Source organism: Amborella trichopoda, chromosome 4 (genome assembly GCF_054954075.1).
Source record: "Amborella trichopoda isolate Santa Cruz 75 chromosome 4, AtrichopodaSantaCruz75HAP2 v2.0, whole genome shotgun sequence".
Taxonomy (NCBI): Eukaryota; Viridiplantae; Streptophyta; class Magnoliopsida; order Amborellales; family Amborellaceae; genus Amborella; species Amborella trichopoda.
Window position 1 is genome coordinate 4,579,669 of NC_142339.1, and position 24,510 is coordinate 4,604,178.

The following is a 24,510-nucleotide window of genomic DNA, read 5'->3' on the forward strand; positions in this document are numbered from 1 at the left end:
CAAAACTCGAGGGAGATTTTTTTAAACATGGGATAATTTTCTCAAAAGAATGATCAAAGAGTTAGCATTCCTTTTATAAATTTAGGCAAATTATGTTCATATTATATTTTTTTCCCACAATATTACAGTTTGATCTATATTTTTCAAATTGACACAAAGACCCCCATCATTTTTTTTTAATTTTAATTTTAATTTTTTTTTTAATATAGGACAAATGGGAAATTTACACATTTTTTTTTTTGTTTTTTATTGAGTTTAAAAATTCTATTCTCTATTTAAAAGTTCTCTATTATTTTTAGTGTTAAAATATTTAAAATTATCTATTTATTTATCTTAAATTTATTTTTGAAATAATTTCTCTATGGATTTTGAATATTTTGGTCATCATTCTTTTAAAAAAAAAGTTAAAAAGAAAATAAAAACTAAATAGAAAATAAATTTTTTAAACTTGAATAAAAAAATCATCATCATCTTCAAAGTAACTAATTGAGGTTGGCTACATGAATCTCGGTTTGCCTTTCTATTTTATTATGACTCATGTCTTCAGTGAGGTCATAAGTCCTTATATCTTTTATCAAAACTTCCAACTATGTCATTTTGTGCCTATTCTTTGGTCCGCCATTATATTCTATTATGACTCATATCCTCAGTGAGATCATAAGTCCTTATATATTTTCTCAAAACTTCCAACTATGTCATTTTATGCCTATTCCTTGTTCTTTTTAAGCCTTCCATTTGAACTAACTCACTCCTCCTAACATGTGTTGTATTGAGTTTTCATCACACATAGCCAGCCCACCTACATCTACTTTCTCGGATCTTAACGTCTATTGGTATTCAACCTAAATTCTTTCGAATGTATTCATTTCGGATTCTATCTCTCTTTATGTTGCTACTCATCCATCTCAACATCTTCATCTTAACTATACACATTCTATGTGCATGTTTTTATTGACCAGCCAACATTATGTTCTATAAGGTAAAGCTGGTCTCACAATTGTCCTATAGAATTGCTTTTTAGTTTCGTTGGTGTGCAAAGGTCGCATAAAACTTTGTTTGCACATATCTGCTTTGGGAAAGCTTTCTATGTTCCCCCTACAACATAGAAGTTCTATGTCCCCCCTTATCCAACCATCCATTTTTTAATGGATGGCTAAGATTGCCCCAATCATAATGTCACGTCTTTACACTGTTTTATTTTTAATTTTTTTTTATAAACTTTTTTGACACCAAATTTTGGATGTCCATTCCTACATTAAATTCGCACTAATGAAAAATATAAAAAAAATATTTTCATTAAAATAAACTGACCAAAATACCCCTAAAAGGTTCAAGGGGTATTTTGGTCATTTTTTTTATAGGTGTGCCCCAATAAGAAGATGACACGTACCAAATTTCATATTAAAAAAAATTGAATTAAAAAAAATAAAAATAAAATACTTTGAGACATCGGATCTCAGATCAAATGGTGAATGACTCTCTTGATAAAAAATGGACGGTTGGATGGTAGGCAGAACATAGAGCTTCTATGTTGTAGGGAGAATATAGAAAGTTTTCCTTTCTCCCTTACGTACCCCACTCTAATATTATATGCGACATCTTTCTCAACCTCTTTATTTTTTTATAGAGAATAAAAAATAGTAAAATAAAAATGTCAGATAGGGAGTGAGTTTCCCACCTGTCATATTTTAAAAAGGACCCGATTTCTATACAGCCAAGCCCGCATATATAGAAATGCGGGCCTATTAATAAATCTATTTTTGAGATGGGATTTTTGACTTAATTTTAAAAGACATAAAATCTCTAACATGGAGATCACGAATATGACAAAATAAATAAATTTAAAAAATTAAAAATAATAATTCTAGTAAAACAATATTTGGACCGTTAGTTTTTCATTGTTTTTAGATAGAATACCTACTTGTATCCATCTTTAAGATGGATGCTTCACACTTTCTGGACGGCATATGTAGATGTGGTTCAGCCAGCATGAAACAATTTTCCTTCTAAAAATGTTGGGGGCAGAATTGGTAAAAAAAAATAGTGGTAATAGGTGGTATTTGCATAAAGTTGGAAAAATATAGATCAAACTGTAATGTTGAATAAGAAATTTTGCTATTTTCCACAAATTTATAGGTGTGTCCGTAATTTTTGTTCAAAGGCCCCCGCCAATTCTCTCCCGCAGAATACTCTGCCCGCGAATAGAGAGCAATTGAGAGGAAGAGAACAGCAAAGAGACGCATAGAGAGAGAGAGAGAAAACGAAAAGAGAAAGAGAGAGAAAGTGGAGGTATAGAGAGAGAGGAGAGAAGGGAGGAGAAGAGGAGAGAGAGGAAGAGAGAGAATGACAATTGAGCAATGCTGCAGTGGCCACGAGCACGGCTGCAATGGCGGCTCTCAATTTCAGTGATTATGATTTCAATAATAAATTTAGGGTTTGATATCATGGCATTGCTCGTTGCAGGCTTCATCCACTATGCCCCCCTTCTTTAACGAATGATCTACCAGTCAAAGACTAATAATCCACAGGCCGAGGTCGAGTTGCTCAGCGAAGTCTGAGTCCATAAACAATAAAAAGATTCTTAGGGAAAGAAAGGTTGGGTTTGCACGGGGTTTTCCATTTTTTAGAGATCTAGAGAGTGATAAAATATGTATGAGAGAGATCTCTCTAATGGAGTAAAAGCACTAGCAAACTGCAACCCAATTCTTCACCATTCCTCCAGTTTTCCATGGGAGAGAGGTTAAAGAGAAGATTAGGGGAAAAGTAATGATGAGAAGAGAAGTAAAAACAAAAGAAAGAAAGACGGAGAAAAAGAAGAGACACCATCCATTTTACTTTTTCCTCTTTAACCCTCCAATCATTTAATGGATGGTGCCCTGGGCAGCAGCCTGTATAATATATATATATGTAATATAATAAAGAAACTTTTTCTTAATGCAATCAAGAAGATCATTCATCAGTGTCCTGAAAATCGTTTTGTTAATTTACAAAAGTTGAGGATTGAAATTACCACGTGCTTGATTTCGTGTTTCCCATTGGAAGTTGGTGATGTATGCATTTTTTAAATTAATTTGAAGAAATCGTATGTTTTCCGATTGAAGTTGGTGCTCTATGTATTTTTATGTTTAAATTAGAAGAATTATACGTTTTTTCAGTGTTTTAAAAAACGTCGAGCCGAACCGGACTCGCCCGGCTCGACTCGGAAATCGCAAAAAGTGGATCGTATCGGTTAAAAAATCGAAAATCGTCCGGTTCTATAGAGAGCCGGATGATTCTGTACAGTGACTTGCTGATACACTGTACGGAATAGGCGAGTCCGAACAGTGACTCGCCGATTCACCGTACGGAATCGGCGAGTCCGAACAGTGTATCGGGTTTTTTTTTTTTGTAATCCATGATAGATTTTTTTGTAATACTTGATCGATTTTTTTGTAATCCATGATAGAATTGTTTTTGTTTTTTTGTAATCCATGATCGAATTTTTTGTTTTTTTGTAACCCATGATAGAATTTTTTGTAATCCATGATCGAATTTTTTGTAATCCATGATCGAAATGTTTGTTTTTTTTCCTTGTAATCCATGATCAAATTTTTTATTTTTTATTTTTTCTTTTGTAACCCATGATCGAATTTTTTGTAATCCATGATCGAATGTTTTGTAATACATGATCGAAATGTTTGTTTTTTTTTTGTAATCCATGATCGAAATGTTTGTTTTTTTTTGTAATCCATGATCGAAATGTTTGTTTTTTTTTTGTAATCCATGATTGAATTTTTTGTTTTTTGCTTTTTTTGTAACCCATGATAGAGTTTTTTGTAATCCATGATTGAATTTTTTGTAATCCATGATCGAATTGTTTTTTTCTTTTTTTGTAATCCACGATTGAATTTTTTGTTTTTTTTTGTTTGTTTTTTTTTGTAATCCATGATCGAATTTTATGTAAGCCATGATCGAATTTTATGTAATCCATGATCGAATTTTATGTAATCCATGATCGAATTTTTTGTAATCCATGATTGAATTTTTTGAAAATTTGTGATTTTTTTTTTTTAATCCATGATCGAATTTTTTTTTGTAATCCATGATAGAATTTTTGGAAAATTTGTGATTTTTTTTTTTTTAATCCATGATCAAATTTTTTTTGTAATCCATGATAGAATTTTTTGAAAATTTGTGATTTTTTTTTTTAATCCATGATCGATTTTTTTGAAAATTTGTTATATATTTTTTTTAATCCATATTATTCAAAGAGAAAATGAGAGAGATGATGATTCTGAGGCCACCCTATCCCAACCATATTATTCACATATCGCGTCCCAACAGCAACAGTGTAGGGATGACCACGACAGTGCAAGTGAGCATGAAGGATGGACAATCTTCGGGGATTTTAGATTGGGAACACAACAAAACACTAACACTCAAGGATTTGAAAATAGTCAGACGCCTGCTAATATCGATGATTCATTTTTAGATCGAATCAATGAATTGTTAAACGAATTCAATCAATGGCACCAACGTGACCAAGAAGAACAATAACGTCGTCTATCATTTTATTTTTAGATCATATGTTACTAATTTTATGCTTTATTGCAGTCCATGTATGTTGATATACTTATTCCATGATAATTATATGTTTATCCTTTTGTGTGATGTAAATTAAATGCTGAATGGCGGTTCATGCAGGGAAAGAATATATCAATATTCGCATATTCATTCAAAAACATGAAAATTCTTAATGGAGTACCCTCATTTCTTATTGAATTCCTAAAAAACAATATTTATAATGAATTTTAATAATTTTTTTCAGATTTTTTTTAAGCTTTATTATGACTGATTCACCCGATTCCCGATTCGGATAGTCGATTCGCCGATCCGGATCGATTTTTTAGAAGCCCGATCCCAATCACCGATCCGTTTTTTAAACCATTGCGTTTTTCTGTTGGAATTTGGTGCTCTAAGTATTTGTTTATTAATTAGAAAAATCATTGTATTTATCGCCCCCACATTTTATATTAGCAGGGAATCGGAATGTCTTACCACTTCACTACTAGGCACTCAAATCAACATTAACAATTATCGCATCTCTTTCACTCTCTGTTTTTTTTTTTTTTTTTTGAATGCTGACGTCTCTTCTCAAGTTGCACACCAGCCTCCAATCAGGACCCCCACCTAATATTCTCTCTCTCTATCTTGCTATGCTTACTTTTGATTTAAATCTCTTCAGAATTTTGGGAGACTTGGCTTCTTTTAATTTTTGCTGTGATGGGTTGTCATGTGGAGGAGAAGCTGCTTGATGCATCTCTGCTTGAAGATGGAGCTTTAAATGTCAGAATTTTTATTTTTTATCTTCTTTTCGAGTTCTCAAGTTTCCAGTTTGCAATGTAGTTGTTGGTTTTGGTTTTTAGTTTATCCATTTACTGCCTCTTATGAATCCGATTTATCTAAATGCATGGAGGCAATCTTGTACTCTCTTCTTCTTCTTTTTTGGTCAAATGTTTACTTAAGACTTAGTGAAAATGGAACTCTATACATCGTGTTGTTGCGCCTGCCACCCTAAATACATTTGCTTAAAGCCCATTTCTTAATAGACCCAAACACAATCTCTCTCTTTCTCACGCTCTCTTGCTCTTTGTTTGTCTGCGTGTTACTTGATTATGTTTTTGGGCGTTATCTTTGTTTTTTTTATGGCTTTTCTTAGTTTAGTTTAGCTGAATTCTGCTTGACTATCTGTTTGTTTTGCTCTTTTGCTTGGAGGTATTCAGCATTCTTTTTTGCCTAAAGGATTTTCCCAAATTTCTCAGAGTAATTTGATCTTTGATATCTATCCTTATGCGATTTATCCGATTATTTCTGAGAAACATATGAGGATTCATAAAATTCCACTTAGGGTATGGGGTTGTAACTCAACTAAACTTGGAATTGCTTTGCTTTATTATGTAACAAAGAATTCTTCTCTATTTCCCTTTTATGCTTTAAGATTGAATGACCATTGATTGCTGATGAAAGTGGGAAATTGCTTCTAAGTAACATAGTTGCGCTCCTGGGGCTTCCATGTTGTTAATTGCCAAGGAATATGTTGATTCTTATTCCTCCATTTGTAGCTCTAGAAGTAAGTACTTGTTGTTTGGGCTAAACCAATTAAGGAGACATTTGGCGAGGTTGGTATTATTTGGTATTGTCCTAGCCTACTTCTCATCAAGTCACTTTGCACCATGTTTACCAAACCTTATGTCAATTTTAATCAAGTCCCAATACTGATGTGCTGTAGAGATATGGCTGAAAGATTTAGCACCTTTTATACGTTTCCTCTGAATGAAGTTGCAATGAACCTCCATTTTCTTCATCTGCCTGTAAAAGGAATGAATTATCAGAAGTTTGGATCTTTTTGAGTTATAACAGTACAGTAGTGTATAAAAATGTCTACCAAGAACTTTGAGGAGAGCATGAAGATAGTGAAATAACTGTTTGATAATGGGTGAAGTTGAAGAAGATGTTCACTTCTGTTTTCACTAAAGGTCATTCCTAGAATCTAGGAAAGATATTCTCCATTTTTTTGATAACTAGACCTTAACTTTTCTGAAAGCTAAAAAAAAAACAACTAAAATCTAAGAAAACAGCCCGTCACTTATCAGTGATGATGGGTCTTTTTGGTTGTGAGATTTGTACTACTGGGAGTACGAAAGTGGCTGGTCAGTTTACTTTCTCCTCTTCACTATGGAAGATATGTGGTAGAGAGTGTCCTGAGGAGTCATAGGATCTAGTGAGAGCTGTAATGGTGGAGTGGCCTTATAGGGATTAATGGATCTCATATGTTGTTTGGCATGGGTGGACATTTGATGGCACTGTGTTGTGATGTATTATTTATTTATTTCTTTTGATATATGAATTATTTTTGTGTTTCTTATGTGAGGATTATTTTCTTTCATGGAATTATATCTTGAATGGGTTGTCCCCCTTATTTGGCCAATTAATGGAACTTATGCTTTATTGGAAAGTGAATGGAAAGCATTAAGTTGAGTTTTGGATACAAAAAACCTGTATTTTCTTTTTATATTTTAGTTTTCTAATTTCCTTATTTCCGGTACCTAGGATGAAAGACTAGAACCATACACAGGGGATGGATCGGTTGACCTTCATGGATACCCTGTCTTGAGGCATAATACAGGAAAGTGGAGAGCTTGCTCCTTTATTTTAGGTATTCCTTGTTAAAACCATGGTTTCAGTAAACTTCTCAGTACTTCCTTCTTTTCTTTATTTGTCTATAATAGGCTTGTCATTATCAACTGAGTTTGTACAGGGACAGAGTGCTGTGAGCGCCTGGCCTATTATGGAATCGCTACAAATTTGGTTACTTATCTCACTAAATTCCTTCATGAAAGCAATGCATCTGCTGCCCGAAATATTAGCACTTGGCAAGGCACATGTTACCTCACTCCCCTTCTTGGAGGTGTATTAGCTGATGCATATTGGGGAAGATATTGGACAATTGCGCTGTTCTCTACAATTTACTTCATTGTACGTATGAATCACTGAAAATCCAACTTTCCCATTAATTCATTCTCTTTTTTCATTTGATAATTATTAAGAATTTTCTTAATTGCTTCTTACAAAAAAAATATCGTTTGGGGGAGAGAAAGCCCTTATGCTTGGTCGTATAGTAGAGAATCATAAGAGAGTGACAGAGATGAAGATAAGGGAATTGGATATATTTTATCATGTGATGGGTTTTGGTAAATTATATAATTTTGTCATAGGGTGTGGAGATGGACATGTAGACACACCAAGGGAATTGGTACAAACTACAAAGGATAAGATATGTGAGCTTGAGAGAGAGAGAGAGAGAGAGAGAGAGAGAGAGAGAAGGATTTTATTTTGTGAACATCTGTCTTCTGTGTTAAATTGAATTTCTTTCTTGGTGCTTCAGATAATGGGAAGATGCCATTCTCTTTTGTAGGGAATGGCTGCACTGACCCTTTCTGCCTCTGTTGCTGCTTTCAAGCCTCCCTCTTGTATTGGAAGCGTTTGCCCCTCTCCAAGTCCTTTTCAGTATGCTTTCTTCCACTGTGGCCTCTATCTAATTGCACTAGGGGCCGGAGGCATTAAGCCATGTGTGTCTTCTTTTGGAGCTGATCAATTTGATGATACCAACCCAATGGAGAGGGTGAAAAAGTGTTCATTCTTTAATTGGTTTTATTTCTCAATCAGTGTCGGCTCTCTTGTTTCAAGTAGCCTTATTGTTTGGATTCAAGACAATGCTGGTTGGGGTTTAGGGTTTGGAATTCCTACTGTTTTCATGGTTCTTGCTATTGGAAGCTTCCTTGCAGGCACAGTGATATATAGGTTTCAGAAGCCAGGAAGAAACCCACTGACTAGAACATGTCAAGTTGTAGTTGCATCGGTTCGTAAGTTGAATATCAAAGTCCCTGATGATAGTTCTCTCCTATTTGAGGTACCAGACAATAACTCGGCTATCCAAGGGAGTCGGAAATTGGAGCATACTGATGAATTCAAGTATTACACTTTTCACTTGCACTTATTTTAATTACACTGTTTATATTTGACACTAGATCGGCTTCGAAGAAGTCAATTTACAACTTCAATGGATCGTGGGGTCATGACTGTCTGATGAGGTGGGATGGAGAAAGAATCCACCATTAGGCTCATGTCTTATTTTATTCTCTCTCTGTCCCTCTCATGGACATCATTTACTGGATGGCAATGACCCTAGTGGGCTATAGTTTTGCATACTTCACTAGGTTATACTATAAGCTTGCCGTTTCTAATATTGCCACATGCTTAAGACGTTACCACAAAGAGACTGATGGAATTGCTCACCATCTTAAGCATGTAGTAAACTTTGCAATAATTTGGTGTTGGATGTTTTCACATGACTGATTTTGCATCCTGCCCTGCTAACTGTTTTTTTCTTCTTCAGGTTCTTTGATAAAGCTGCCACAATATCTGATTTCGATGCTAAAACTGGTAACTTATCTGATCCATGGAAGCTCTGCAGTGTAACTCAAGTTGAGGAATTGAAGATACTGTTCCGAGTGTTTCCAATTTGGGCAACACTTAATGCCCTCCCTGTTGTTTATTGCCAGATTTTTACCACGTTTGTTGAACAGGGAATGACTTTGGATACAAGTCTTGGGTCCTTGTCTATTCCTCCTGCTTCTCTCTCTGTCTTTGTTATGATCAGTGTCATTTTTTTGGTCCCAATCTATGATCGAGTATTCGTCCCAATTGCTCGGAAATTTACAGGCAATGAGAGGGGTCTTTCTGAGTTCCAAAGAATGGGTATTGGCCTATTCATATCACTATTTGCCCTGGCAGCAGCCGCATTGGTGGAAATCAGAAGGTTAGAGATCGCTAGAGACAACGATCTAGTGTACAACACGTCGACTCCTATACCCATGAGCATTTTGTGGCAAATTCCTCAGTACTTTTTTGTTGGGGCAGCTGAGATGTTCACCTTTATTGGGCAAACAGAGTTCTTCTATGACCAGTCACCTGATGCTTTGCGAAGCTTGTACAGTGCATTTTCTCTCCTCACCTCTACTGTGGGTTCTTATTTGAATTCTTTCATTTTAAGCATTGTTATAGCCGTTACAACGAAGGGGGGAAGTCCTGGATGGATACCCAATAATTTGAATGAGGGTCACCTCGATTATTTCTTCTGGTTGTTGGCTGGACTTAGCCTCCTGAACCTGGTGGTCTATGTTGCTTGTGCTGGGCGATACAAGAGCAAGAAGGCTGCATAATGTTCTGGTCCATTTTCATCTGTGAAGGCATTTGGCTTCTCATGGTTCTTTGAGAGAGAGAGAGAGCTACTTCTTGTAAGTGTTCTGTCAAAATGCTTTTGATTTATCTAGTGAGTTCTAAAGAACTCACTATGGTGTATCTTGGCTGATTTTATGGATCAAGACTGTTTTGTTTATAAAAATGAAGCTAGATTGGTTTAACGTGCTTTCCAGAGACCACATTTTACATCAAATAAAGGAACATTCGTATCACACAGATTATCTTTATGGTGATTTGGGCGTCTTTAGCAGGTTGAAAATACAAGTGTATGGGAGATCGCCTCGGCAAAGGGACTTGGCCCTTGGCCTAGGGTAGTTAGACTCGGTCAAGTCTTGTATAGGGCCAAAAGCTTAGATACATTTTAAAAAAAACTAGAAAAATTGAAAAATAAAATAAAACTGCTAAAAGTTAAATAAAATCAAACACAACCTTCTAAACTCCAAATAAACTTTAAAAAAAAAAGAAAAGAAAAATGGATTTAAAAAAAAATTACTTATAGTTTTAAAAAAGACATAAAAAATAAAATATGAATGTAGGTATTACGCAAAAAAAAAAAATCACCAATATTTTTCAAAACCATCCAAATGATATATAAAATTTTATACAAAAATCCCACATTTTTTACATCCCCCCCGCCCCCCCTCCCCACCCCACCCCACCCCAGTCGCACACACAACTGTGGGTAGGTCACCGGCCGAGCTAGTAGCTGGAGTCCGACTGGGATGAGTCGTGTAACACTGATAGTGATGATAAAAATAAAAAAAGGCATTTCGAAAATATACTGTTTAGCTTCGTTCTACTTCATATTAATATTTTCTTCCTGGTTGTTTTGAGTTTTGCTTAGAATTCTGTGATTGCTCTTGCTTTTGGTTGATATGTCTTGAAATCTATGAGGTGGTTTTCAAAGCCATTATTTATGATTATGGAGAAGAGATTAAAGATCAAGCTGTTACTGCTAGCTTGCATTACCGGATGGCTTTTATATGTTCTTCTGATTTTAGTATTAAGTATAGTCAATCCACATTGGGAAAAGTTTATGTAAGGTTGCGACCTTAAAATGTAGAATTAAAGATGCACCACAAAAGTCCATCGGAAAAGGTTGTCTTAATATTGAAAAACCCTCTAATTGATAAGCTCAACATTCAGATGTATGAATATGAAAAACAAAGGAAAGATTTTGAGTTCTAAAAATAGTGCATCTTGTAACACATTATCTAGACCGTCCATTTTCAAGTTTTTCATGTGTGTATAGCTCTACTTGATATTAACCATTTTTATAGTTTAAAATTTTATAATTAGATATAAAAATAGATTTTGAGATAATCCTAAATATTTTTTACACCAAAATTACGTATTATGATAAAATTTGGAGGTGCGCCTTAATTGGATTGTTTAAGGTTGCAACCTTATAAAAGCCACACCCGTCTGCATTTCATGTGGGGAAGTGTTATATAACCCCCATAATCTTTGTAATAGTATGGTCAATGTTGTCATCATTGTTCCATCAATCGGTTTGCACAGTAATGGAGGGGAAGCGGGCCCCACCATACATGTCATTAGTTGAATTGTATCTCCCAAACTCCTTCTATCACCTTCCAACTCATTGATTTGACCGTTCCTATTCCCATTAGCATATTCTTACTATGACCAGATGGATCATAGAGTTTTTCCTTCTCATGGACTTCCCATACTTCTTTTTCCGGGAGAGAGGGATTTCAGGATAAGTATACATTGCACATGGTAAATGTCCCAGTTTTTCAATGGTTGTTAGTGTTAGGGTAGATGTTTCTGTGACCTTTGAACTCGTGTGGCTGGGCCCAAGGCCTCTTAAGTTCTTGGGCCCAAGGCCCAATCATGGTGTTCGAATAGCTTTTGGCATAATAAATGGCTCGGCTTGACGCCTCTTCAGTCGGAATTCCCACAAATATTCCAACTCGCAGAAAAGTAATTCTGCATGTTGTATTTTCTCTGTCCTTGAATAAAATAGTGTCTGGAGAGTGAAGAGAGACCCCCTTAAGTGTTGAATAACTCAAAATCGAGAGTTACCATTTAGTAATTCTTAGGTGGATCAAAAAAATTTCAGATTGAAAAGATCTTATCAATTAGATCTTTGGCAAGAGGGAGCAAGTGTATAGCATGCTCATGATATACGTGGGCTTGGCAGATAGTTTGTGCATATAGAGTCCTTGAAATTTTGTATACAGGGACTCCATTCTATATGTGATGTGTGCAATACATATAAATTCAAGTTTCATATAATGGGTGGAATTGGGTTACCATATAAAAGAAAAAGCGCTCTATTTTCCACACACATATATATGGAAATATCTATGAGACCATTTATTTTCGACAAAAGCGGGTCATGATCATCATTGAAGATTATATTTGAAATTGGGTGGCTTGATGATGTGTAATTGATTGGGTACAAAGTGCAAAACAAAATTTCTTGAATGTTGTGATACTTTTACGAATTGAATTTTACTTTCAATGGTTAAAAAGTAAGAGTGCAGTTTCTCTAAGGTCGCAACCTTAAACAATCCAATTAAGGTGCACACCCAAATTTTATCATAACATGGAATTTTGTTGTAAAAAAATCTTAGGGTTATCTTAAAATTTATTTTCATATCTATTTAGAAAATTTTAAACTCCAAAAATGGTTAAAATCAAGTAGATCTATAAACATATGAAAATCTTGAAAATAGATGGACTAGATAATGTGTTGCAAGATACACTATTTTTGGGACTCAAAAACAATTTTTTTTTAATATTCATACATCTCGATGTCGAGATGATCAATTAGAGGGCCTTTCAATACTAAAACAACGTTTTCGATAGATTTTTGAGGTGCATATGTAATTCTACATTTTAAGGTTGCAACTTTATATAAACTTTTCCCTAAAAGTAATTGTGACCTCTTATACTATATATATATATATATATATATATATATATATATGAGTAATGGTCCTATAGGACCCTCCCCTATCCATGTATGTAGAACCCCAAATGATCACCATTAAAGTTGGTACAAATATCTAAAAAATTTATCAGATGAATGTGGGATTTGACTTTTTTATAAATCCGTGCCAAATTTAATAGTGATCCTTTAGGGTCCTACACACATAGGTGGGGAAGGGTCCAATAGGATCATTCTTTTTTCAATTGATCTCAAGATTCTCAATCATCTAGGTGGTCCCTTTAGAGTACCGTGCCCCGATGCATCCACAAACAAGTTAAAAAGAAACACGTTCATAAAGGTGAAATTGAAATAACTTCTTCCTCACTAATCATTTTCTTTAAATTATACGATTAAGATTGACTTTTTAAAAATACAAAAAAAAAGAAGATAATTGAGAAAAATTTATAAAAAAATAAATTATTTACTTTTGATACAAGAAGATCACAATCACCTAATGGCTAGGAGTATATACATAATGTTAAACATGGAATTGAACCTTGTGCCTCATAGTACAGAAAATGATAATGCTCAATTCGAAACAAATATTTATTGTGATTTTGAAATAAAAGTATACTAATGCCACATAGGTTCCAGTTTCCTAACTTTCTTAGCACTCATTTGATTGTGATACGTCAACAAAGGACTGTTTGGAAGATGCAAAGTCTCTGGTATTTTCATGATATTCATATTAGTTGCGAATTGTCGAAAGTGTAGGGCACATTCGTTTTTTGGAAAAACATTTTCCCTTGAAAATTTTCATTGGAAAATTTTTAAACAGGCAATGTTTTCTTAGGATGCGTTTTCCCAGGTTTGGTAACTTGCCTAGAATTCCTTAGGAAATCAGTTTCTTTTGTGTAATCTATTTGGGAAAATAAGAATCTGCGAAGTAGCAAGTTTTTTTTGTCGTTCATTAAATTTTTTAACAATGAGATAATGATATTCGCTTAATTAAGAATATTGGTTTTTAAAATAACCCATCCATAGTAGAAATAACAAAATGAATGTTCACAGCATACCTTTTTCCTTATTAGTTTTTGGGTAGATTAGTGGAGCTTACGGGCCCTACCCGTTTTGAAAAGAGTAAATTTAATTGAAAGTGTTAGTGAGAATGGAGGCCATGACCTTTAACTTAAGCCCCTACGTGATTTTCCTTTGTTATCAAGAATCTCTCTCTCTCTATCTTGTTTTTTTTGAAACCCCCTTAAGCTTGGAAGAGTTATAACAGAGTTCGAAAGTTCGCAAAATACTTTCAAGCCCCTCCAATCTAGATACAAGGCATTAGAATCAATGAGGGTCAAAATAATAGTTGATATCGAATGATTTACGCATTGGAACTGATTGTGAACATGATTGGGTATCAAATGTCATTGCAGTCCAAATCCAATGAGCACAGAATCACATGCCTTCCAGAGCAATAAGTTATTATATTGATTCAAATTAATTATGTATGGAACAAACATGTTCAAATAGATCAAAATTACAGCAAACAACATAATAAAATTACAGTGAACAAAATAATCAATAGTGTTACCAAGATCATGGGGATTATACAAGACTTCCCCTACATGAAATGTAGATCGATCATAAGTAAAACTAAGATCAGAAGAAGCCGAGAAGGCAAAAATATAAAAAGTACCTGCTAATGCAGGCTAAGAGCAACAACTTGATCTTCAATTACTTTTTTGTAGTCACAAATAATAAGAGATTGATATCCCTAGGAATTCATCTCAAAATCTTTGAAAAGCACCTCATAAAATTCCTATCATATTAACCTAAATCAAGAGCTATCAAAGGCAATAGGCAAATCGCAATCAGCATTGCAAAAGTCATAATATGACGGAAGAGGAAGAAAAACAGTATATTTTTAGACATGCTTGATATGCTTCAAATCCTTGAGGAAAATGACGTATTTTCTTATATGAACATAGATGTAATCATGGTCAATACAGATGTTTCTTTATCTAACAAAGTAGGTGGCCCTAAAATGCATGTGGAAACCGGTTTTGGTTTATGAAATCAGGCACCATCAGCCAGAGCGAATTTCTACAGAAGTCAGGAAATAAATAAAATGCATTTGCATAGAATATAGACATGAAGATGCTATCTTTCTCTCTCAAAAGAAAAACAAAGCGATTCCAGATGCCTTTGCAGACGAAAATAGACAAGAATATTATGAGGCCTGACCAAGTGAATCCAAATGCCTTCACAAGAGAAAATAGACATGAACATTATGAGCCCTTCCTGCACTTGTATTTCCCAGCAAAGGCAACGAAGACCCCTAGGTTCAAGAAGCTAAGTCCAGCCAATAACCAGACGAAATAGTCGAGATGACCCTCGTTCAAATTATTAGGTATCCAACCAGGGCTCCCCCCTTTTGTCGTAACTGCTATAACAAAGGTTAAAACAAAAGAGTTCAAATAATTACCCAAAGCACTGGCAAGGAGAGAGAGGGCTGTGCACAAGCTTCTCATAGCATCAGGCGACTGTTCATAGAAGAACTCCGCTTGCCCAATGAAGGTGAACACCTCAGCTGCTCCAACCAAGAAATACAAAGGAATTGCCAAAAAATGCTCATGGGGACAGGTGTTGATGTGTCATACACTAGGCCATTGGCTCTCACGATCTCTAATCATCGAAATTCGACTATGGCAGCTGCTGCCATGGCCCATATCGATACGACTAGGCCAATACCCATTCTTTGGAGCACAGAGAAACCTCTCTCATTGCCTGTAAATTTCCTAGCAAATGGGATCAGTACTTGATCATAGATTGGAACCCCAACAATGACACTTATCATAACAAAGACAGAGAGAGAAGGAGGAATGGTGAAGGACCCGAGACTCTTATTTAAAGTCATTCCTTGTTCAACAAACATGGTAGAAATTTGGGAATAAATAACAGGGACGATGATACAAGTTGCCCAGATTGGAAACATTCGAACCATTATCTTCAATTCCTCAACTTGGGTGACAGTGCAGAGCTTCCATGGATCAGAGAAGTTGCCAGCTTTAGCATTGAAATTCGACATTGTGGCAGCTTTATCAAGGAACCTGAAGGAGATAGAAATAATTACCAAAAGGAGGAAGCCAAAACAATGTAGAGTCTTGGAATGTCGACCACTGATAGATTATAAACTTTACTACGTGCCTAAGATAGTGACCAGTATCGTCTTTTCCTTATGAAAATGCTGTAAAAATGTTGAAGCATTGGAAATGAGAGCTTATAGTATAATCTACTGAAGCATGCAAAGCCAATGTTGTCATCTTTGCTTCACTTTGTCTGACAAGGCCATTTTTGTTTTTCACTTATTTTGAAGTGAAGAAAACAATACCACTATTGCTTCGGCATGATTCATACTTCTTTCACCTCTTTGGCCAAAGAAGTGTGATTTGGCCGAATTGGATAGTGGCAAATCCAATAATTTTTAGAGTGTTTATGGGGAAATTTAAGCAGGGCATGACCGATATGCTTAAAATTATTAAGGTGATTTTAAACTAAAAAAATGAAAGGATTAAACCCTGAAACAATTATAAGTACCAAAACTGGCCTAATTTACCATGAAAACTATTAAAAATACCAACAATGTCCCAATTTCACAAAAAAGAAAGAAAACAAAACATTTTATTTTTTCAGTCATGAAATCTATTTTCTACAGTTCTTCTATTATCTTCTTCACTTTTTATTCGTCTCTTTCAAAAGTTCAAATCATTAAATTGAACTATTCAAGACGGTGGGATTTTAGGATTCTCTTATCGCTTAAAATAAATTAGGAAAGATTTCTCCTTTTTATGGAACTTGAAGATTGTGGCTCCTTGAATTGTTTTAGGGTTACTCATTCTTTATTATTCAGTTTTTCTTCACCCCACATGTATCTATTCTATTGACTATTCTTCATCAAACTCAAGTATTATTTATTTTTTCTGTTCTTTTAATTTCCTAATTTTTGAAATTTTTATTTATTAGTTATAATGATATTAAAAAACCCAATGTCTTCTCCTAAATCTGCTGAAGCACCTAAGCACTTCCCTTAACGAAGCAAATCAAGGAAGCCACTGAAGCGAATTTGACAGCATTGTGCAAAACTCCAGCTCATTGGGGTAATCACCATCCAGTAAATGATGTTTATGAGAGAGAGAGAGAGAGAGAGAGAGAGAGAGAGCCAGTCAAATCAGACATGACCCTAATGGTGGATCCATTCTACTCATTCCACCCTCTAATGAGACAGTCATGATCCCAATGGACTACTATATCACTTCATCACCATCCAAAGGTATACAACAACTTTCCCAAAGATGATTTAGAACCAAATAAATAAGTGAAAGGAAAAAATGGGATACTTGAATTCATCAGTATGCTCTAATTTCCGACTCCCTTGGATGGCTGAGCTCTTGTTTGGTACTTCAAATAGGAGAGAACTATCATTAGGGACTTCGACATTCAACTTACGAACTGATGCAACTATAACCTGACACATTCTGGTCAGGGGGCTCCCTCCTGGCTTTTGAAACCTATATAGCCTTGTGCCTGAAAACAAGCTTCCAATAGCAAAACCCATTAAAACTGTTGGAATCCCAAATCCTAAAGCCCAACCTGCATTGTCTTGGATCCAAACAATGAGACTACAAGCAACAAGAGCCCCAATGTTGATAGAGAAATAAAACCAATTAAAGAATGGAGGCTTGAAGGCAGAAACGGAAACAGAAAGTGTGAGTGCACCCATTCACTACAAAAAGTATTACATCTCACCATCATTTGAAACACCAAGAAAGCGGTTTGAAAGTTCAAAACATTAGATATAGACTAATAGAGCACATAACAAAATGCATCTCTCTCTCTCTCTCTCTCTCTCTCTCTCTCTCACTCTCTCTCACTCTATCTATCTATCTATCTATCTCATACACACATACGTGTCTGCACATATCTTATACTTCGCACCGAATCCCTTGGTGTGTCTACGTATCCATTTACACACAAGAGGGAGGCTTGAAGGCAGAAACTGAAGCAGAAAGGGTGAGTGCACCCATTCCCTACAAAAAAGTATTACATCTCACCATCATTTGAAACAACAAGAAAGCGATTGGAAGTTCAACACATTAGATATAGAACACGTAACAAAATGCATCTCTCACTCTCTCTCTCAATGTCACACACACACACGTATCTGAACTCTGAACATATCTTATACTTTGTGCAACATACCTAGGAGTGTCTACGTACCCATTGCTATACCCTGTGAAAAAGTGACAGAACATACCCCATCACATGACAACACATACACAAGGGGTCTCTATCTTTAGCTAACAATATTTTTACTTGCAAACACAAATCAAGAGAATGCCTTGTAAAAATCTGAAAGAAAAAGAAAAGAGGATGGCTTAGTAGGCCATTTGTATTTTTGATGGTTCATACATACAATGAAGTAAATTGTGGAGAACACTGCAATTGTCCAATATCTTCCCCAATATGCATCAGCCAATACAGCCCCAAGAAGAGGGGTGAGGTAACATGTACCTTGCCAAGTGGTAATACTTCGGGCTGCAGAAGCATGGCCTTCATGAAGGATTTTAGTGAGATAAATGACCAAATTTATACCAATTCCAGTGAAGGCCATAAACTCACAGCACTCTGTTCCTGTACAAGGCCAATCGTTAATCACGTTGTCTATGATATACGAATGGAGGAAAGGAAAAAGGGAACGATAAATTTACAGAAACCGTGGCTTTAACAAGGGATACCTAGAATAAAGGTGCAAGCTCTCCAGTTGCCTGTATTGTGCCTCAAGACAGGGTTTCCATGAATGTCAACTGATACATCCCCTGTGTATGGTCCCAGGATTTCATTCTGGGTACCAGAAAAAGGTAATTTGGAAGAAAAAAGTATTAAAACAAGAAATTACTTTCCATAACCAAAGTACCAAACCTTACCTTATTGCTTAACATTCATTTTCTAATAATGCATAAGTTCCATTAAATTGCCAAATAGGTGGGGCGCCCCATTATATCAAACCATTATATATTTCTAAAACAGTAATAATCCTTACCTATGCAATAAATAACTAATTAACATATCAAAACTAATTGCTATAAAGTGTCCAACTTTGTCCAACAACCAAAATGAGAAAAGCAAGGCATGTCCACCTGTGCCAAACAAAAAAAATGACAGGCAAGGCAGTTAAGATTCTTGCATAGCAAAACAATCAGTTTCAATAATCTTCTTTAAGATAATAAGAGAACTCCACCATTAGAGCTCTCAATGGATCCAAAGACTCCTCAAGCACTCCCTACCATGTATCCTCCACAGTAAGATTCAGCGAAAAATGGGTGGCTGCTTTCTTACTCACAGTAGTGCAAATCCAAGAACTAGGAGGACCCATCATAACCAAATTATGAAAAAAATGAAAGAATTAACGGCCATGCATGTTTTTACTCTTTGGGGAATGAAAATTTTCCTTGGTGAATGCAGAAATCCTCAACTTCACCCATTACCAAGCAGTACCCCACTAGTTTCATGCTCTCCTTAATGTTCTCAGCAGCCATTTGACATTTTTGTTAACTATTATACTGTTACCACCAAAAGATCCAAATTCCTGATAATTCATTTCTTTTACAAGTAGATGAAGCAAATCGAGGTTCATTGCATCATTGTTCGGGTGAAGTTTACAAGAGGTGCTAAATCTGTCAGCCATATCTCTACGAACACATCAGTGCGGAGCAACATGACTTGATGAGGAGTAGGCTGGAAGAAAACCCATGAAACCAACCTCTCCAAATATTTATCATTAACTGGTTTGGCCCAGCCAACAATGACTTGCTTATAGGACTACAAATGAAGGATTAAGGACTTATTCCTTGTGCTATAACAACACAGTTACAGGAGCAGAAATATCTTATCAAAAGCAATTCCCAACTTTCAATTTGCAATGAAAATATCGATCAAACTTAAGGCTCATAAGAGCCCAATAATTCTTTTCTAACTCCATCCAAGGCTTCTTCTCATGCTTGAGTTTGCAGACTCACAGTAAGCAATCACATGGAAATTTTTGAAAAGATAAACAGCCACCAATTGGCTAAACCACTCAAATATAGATTACATTTTTGAGCAGAAATATCTTATCCAAAGCAATTCCCAACTTTCATTGGGAATCAAAAGATCAATCAAACTTAAGGCTCACAAGAGCCCAATAATTCTTTTCTAACTCCATCCAAAGCTTCTTCCCATGCTTGAGTTCACAGATTCACAGTAAGCAATCACATGGGAAATTTTGAAAAGATAAACAGCCTCCAATTGGCTAAACCAGTCAAATATGGATTACATCTTCAACCATAGACATGTAATACTAGAGATGCCTAAGAATAGAACAGAGAGAAGAAACAAGAGAAATTACTCTATGGGACTACTATGGAAACTTTTCAGTAATTCTATTCTTCTCGCCCTAAATGAAAGAATTCACAGTCTTTGGCAGTGAGAAGCAAGATCAATTCCTAAATGGGAAAATCAGAAATCAAGTACTTGATTAATCATGCTAAAAGTAATTTAGATATGAATCAATTATGCTTTCCACGGATATTTCAATTCTAGGATATCAAATTTCTCTGAGGAGAAGGGGAAAATACAGACAGTAGAATTCAGCTAAACTAAGAGAAGCCGAGAAAAACATAGAGATAATGACCAAAAACATAGTCCAGTAACAGAGAGAGAGAGAGAGGTATAGATGAAACTCAACAAAATATATTGCAAATTGGAAACTTGAAAAGAAGATAAGGAATCAAAATCTGACATTTAAAGTTCCATGTTCAAGCAGAGATTTATCAAGAAGCCTCTCCTCCTCTTGAGAACCCATCACACCCAAAATTCAAAGAACCCAAAGTCTCCCAAAATCCTCCCTGGAACTCTGTATTTAAAGCCGAAGCAAAAGTAAGCAAGCAAGCTCGAGAGAGAGAGAGATGGATAGGCCATTGTTAAAGGAGTGAAAGTTTGGATATTGACAGAAAAGAGGGACGTTAAATTCAAAGAGGAGGAGGGTACAAATATATTTAGAAAAAAAGAAAAGGAATGCATAAAAAAATTCTTTTGAACTCTATTAAATAAATGCAGCCACCCATTTTCACAACGAATAGTCAAGGTTTATAGTGAACACCTTGTACAAAAGGTTAATGGGTGGGGCTTGCATAGGGTTGCAACATTAGATAATCAAATTAAAGAAAAGGTTAATGGGTGGGGCTTGCATAGGGTTGCAACATTAGATAATCAAATTAAAGAGTGCCTCCAAATTTTAGATAATCAAATTAAAGAGTGCCTCCAAATTTTATCATAAGTATAATTTTGGTGTAAAAATTATAGGAGGGCTTGAAAGTCTATTTTGATATCTAATTATATAATTTTAAACTCTAAAAAGGCTCAAATAAAGTAGATCTATAAACACATGAAAATCTTGAAAATGGACGGTTAATCTATAAGCGCATGTAAATCTTGAAAATAGACGGTTTAAATAATATATTGCGAGATATATTATTTTTGGGACTTGAAAACTTTTTTTTTCTTTTCATAATCATACATGTTGATGTTGAGATGATCAATTAGAGGGTTTTCCAACATCAAAATAATATTTTATGATGGATTTTTGAGGTACACCTTAATCCTATAATTTAATATTGCAAACTTAAATAAACTTTTGGGAAATTACAAAAAAGTATACCTTTTTTTAGATGATAAGAAATAAACCCTAATATTTTTAAAACTTCATCCATACCCATTTTCACCGCTTTTCATATTTTTGTGACTAAAATGTCCTTTATGGAAGTATTAGGTCCATGAAAGCATCAAGGTTTTTTAAGTGTCATGATGATTCAAGTCACTATTACAGTTCTTTAAGTGCGATGATGCTTCAAGTGACCATGTGATAGATCATAAACCCATCATGGTTCTTTAAGTGCCATGATGCTTCAAGTGACCACGTGATAGCCCAAAAACTCGTCACGGTTATTTAAGTACTGTGATGCTTCAAGTGACCATGTGATATAACCATCACGGTTCTTTAAGTATCTTGATACATTAGCTTATAACCCGTTATGACCATCACAATTTTGGGTCAACTGTGATGCCTTCACGAATTTAAGACTATCGTGAAAGTTATTTTCATGAAAAAGACATAAATAGTGGAGAAAAAAGGCATGAATGAGGTTTTAAAATATTTGGGGTTTATTTCTAATAATCTAAAAGAGGGTATATTTTTTATAATTTTTGGAAACTTTTTCCAAAAGGAATTTATTGAATTGCCAATATTTAAAACTTCAATGATTTAATTTTGAAATACCTTAAAATACCTATAAAATTATTATAAACAAGTATGTAAAGAGACCATTTATCTTTCATACAAAAAGGCCACAATCAATCTTGTCTCTTAAATTTCAAAATGAGTGATTATAAGAACGCTATTGAATAGATACGAAGCTCCAAAAAAATAAAAATCCCAAACTACATGACTCATCCCAAGCCATCCAATTTGATATGAGTTAGAATAGTTGTGATTTGTGAGCTTGTAATAAAGATAAATGATCCCTTTGTAGACAATCCCACATATTATATAGTCGTTGAAATAGTTATCAATGGGGAAAATATTAAATAGAAAATATTACTTTGGTACCCCTTTAATTAATCATTATTACTAAAATTCCCTATTAAGTTAAAAAAATTACTCTCATACTTGTTAATGGGTTTTGCATTAACAATTTTCGGGGTGCGTTTTGCATTAACAAATTTCGGGCCCGAACTTCTTGTGGGAATCCATTTGAAAAGAAAACAACTTTGGGGTTTAAAACCTTCAAGTTGTAGCTTCAAATTCTTTAACCAACAAACTTGCGGTCAAAGGAATAAGAGGGTATTCCGTAAACATTGGATTTTTAAAATCTAAATTATAGCCATTTTAAAAAATTTGTTAATAATTAATGATGCCCATCATTATTACTGCTAAAAGGGAGAATTTTGTAATAATAGTTAATTAAAGTGACAATTATAGATATCTCTTCCAAAATGAACTTTATAGATATTTTATCCCGCAATACTTTTAGAATCACATCTATAATCCAGTTATTGTTTTTTCTTATTTTTACCTACTCCCATACCCTTTCAATAAAAAAGTCAATGTTTTAAAAACTAAAGTACCCTTACCCTCCCTTACTCTACCCATTAAATCTCTCTCTACCCATCATCTCTTTTTCTCTCTCTTTACCAAATATCAGCCTCTCTCTCTCTCTCTCGCTCTTTCCACCTAATATCGCTCCCTCTTTCTCTCTCTCTCTGCCCAATATCAGTCTTTCTCTCGCTCTCTCTCATTGAAAAAATGATGTCACTGGCCATGAGGCTTCTCGAATTCTAGAAGCTAGACCATTTTTTTTTTTTCTTCGGTCAAGTGCAAAAGTGTGCAGGATTGGTTACAAGGCTCCTAGATTTCTAGAAGCCAGAGGCCGGTCCAACACACTTGTGTGCCAGACCGTATTTGTTCAATGTGCAAGAGATAGAGAGAGAGAGGGCTAGTTTTGGGCGGAGACAGAGAAAGGCAGGTAGAGAGAGAGATGAATTTAATGGGTAGGGTAACTGAGGGGAATGGTAGTTTAGTCCTTAAAATATTAACTTTTTGACTATGGAAAAAACAAGAAAAAAAGAATAATTGAGTTATGGGTATGATACTCAATGTATTTAGGGGTATAATGCCTACAAAGTTATTTTGGGAAGATATCCATAATTTTCCCTTACCTAAAACAGATACTGACGTAATTTTCGGTATTAAATAATGCATCTTCTTTGAGTATTTGGATTAACTAAAACAGATACTGACATAGTTTTTTGTATTAAATAATTCATTTTCTTTGAGTATTTTGATAAGGGTGGGGTTTCTATAAGGTTGCAATTTTAAACAATCCAATTAAGGTGCACTTTAAAATTTTATTATAACATGTAATTTTGTTGTAAAAAGTATTTGGCATTATCTTAAAATCTAGTTTCATACCTAATTAGAACATTTTAAGTTCCAAAAATGGTTAAAATCAAGTAGATCTATAAATATATAAAAACCTTGAAAATTGACGGTCTAGATAATATGTTGCAAGATGCACTATTTTCGGGATTCAAAAACATTTTCTTTTTTTCATATTCATTCATCTCGATGTCGAGATGATCGATTAGAGGGTTTTCTCAACATTAAACAACATTTCCGATAGATTTTTGAGGTGCATATGTGATTCTACATTTTAAGGTTGCAACCTTATATAAACTTTTCCCTTTGATAAAATTTAAAATAATTCATCTTCTATGAGTATTTTAATAAAATTTAAAGAAAGAACACACTTTACTCGAGAAAAAACTGAGCTATACACCTTAATTATTAATGATGCCTTCTTGGCTCGTGTCCAAGTTTCAAATGCTAAAAAGAAAAGAAAAAAAACCACAAATATAATACTTTATATTGTCTAATGGATGCACTAGAGCTGCCGGTGAGGAAAGAAAACATTAAAAAAGAAAAAAAAAAAAACAAAAGAAGAAGAAGACATGGATTGGACCCACCATTGGAAGTATGCAGTAAGGACGTGATACTCGTTGGTGCCCTAGAGCTAAGTATGCCAAGTCGGGTCTAATGGAAAAAAAAACAATTAAGAACCATAAAATTCAGCAAAGATCTGGCACTTGGGCTCGGGTCAAGGTCTTTTTTGTGGGGCCGACCGGGCCACGACCAGCACTAATGCACCTCAGGTCTC

At 34.8% G+C, this 24,510-nt stretch overlaps 1 protein-coding gene and 1 pseudogene across 4 annotated transcripts; one reads left to right on the forward strand and one right to left on the reverse strand.

Moving 5' to 3' along the window:
* Window positions 1–5,038: 5,038 nt before the first annotated feature.
* LOC18439288 (protein NRT1/ PTR FAMILY 8.3) lies at window positions 5,039–9,962 on the forward strand. 3 transcript variants are annotated; one of them, XM_088864487.1, is made up of 6 exons: window positions 5,039–5,325; window positions 7,090–7,195; window positions 7,298–7,515; window positions 7,955–8,511; window positions 8,936–8,982; window positions 9,102–9,962. In XM_088864487.1, exons 1-6 carry the CDS (start codon window positions 5,263–5,265, stop codon window positions 9,119–9,121), a joined length of 1,011 nt encoding a protein of 336 aa, XP_088720613.1. In that variant the 5' UTR covers window positions 5,039–5,262; the 3' UTR covers window positions 9,122–9,962. The 3 variants fall into 3 exon arrangements, with proteins under 3 accessions (XP_088720613.1, XP_006849520.1, XP_088720612.1); XM_006849457.4 differs by having other exon boundaries at window positions 8,936–9,962; XM_088864486.1 differs by lacking the exons at window positions 5,039–5,325; window positions 7,090–7,195 and having other exon boundaries at window positions 7,404–7,515; window positions 7,925–8,511; window positions 8,936–9,962.
* Window positions 9,963–14,820: 4,858 nt separating this feature from the next.
* LOC18439286 (protein NRT1/ PTR FAMILY 8.3-like) lies at window positions 14,821–20,860 on the reverse strand (annotated as a pseudogene). The gene is made up of 5 exons (XR_016053875.1): window positions 20,538–20,860; window positions 18,496–18,601; window positions 18,272–18,391; window positions 17,098–17,284; window positions 14,821–15,810 (listed from the first exon to the last, which is right to left on the reverse strand). The product of XR_016053875.1 is annotated as a protein NRT1/ PTR FAMILY 8.3-like (transcript).
* Window positions 20,861–24,510: the final 3,650 nt, after the last annotated feature.

Excerpts from the sequence above, each read along its gene's own strand:
- LOC18439288 (XM_006849457.4), top strand. The coding sequence starts at position 5,263 with ATGGGTTGTCATGTGGAGGAGAAGCTGCTTGATGCATCTCTGCTTGAA. Across the intron at positions 7,516-7,954 it reads TCTCTACAATTTACTTCATT|GGAATGGCTGCACTGACCCT; the intron begins GTACGTATGAAT and ends TCTCTTTTGTAG. Across the intron at positions 8,512-8,935 it reads GAGCATACTGATGAATTCAA|GTTCTTTGATAAAGCTGCCA; the intron begins GTATTACACTTT and ends TTTCTTCTTCAG.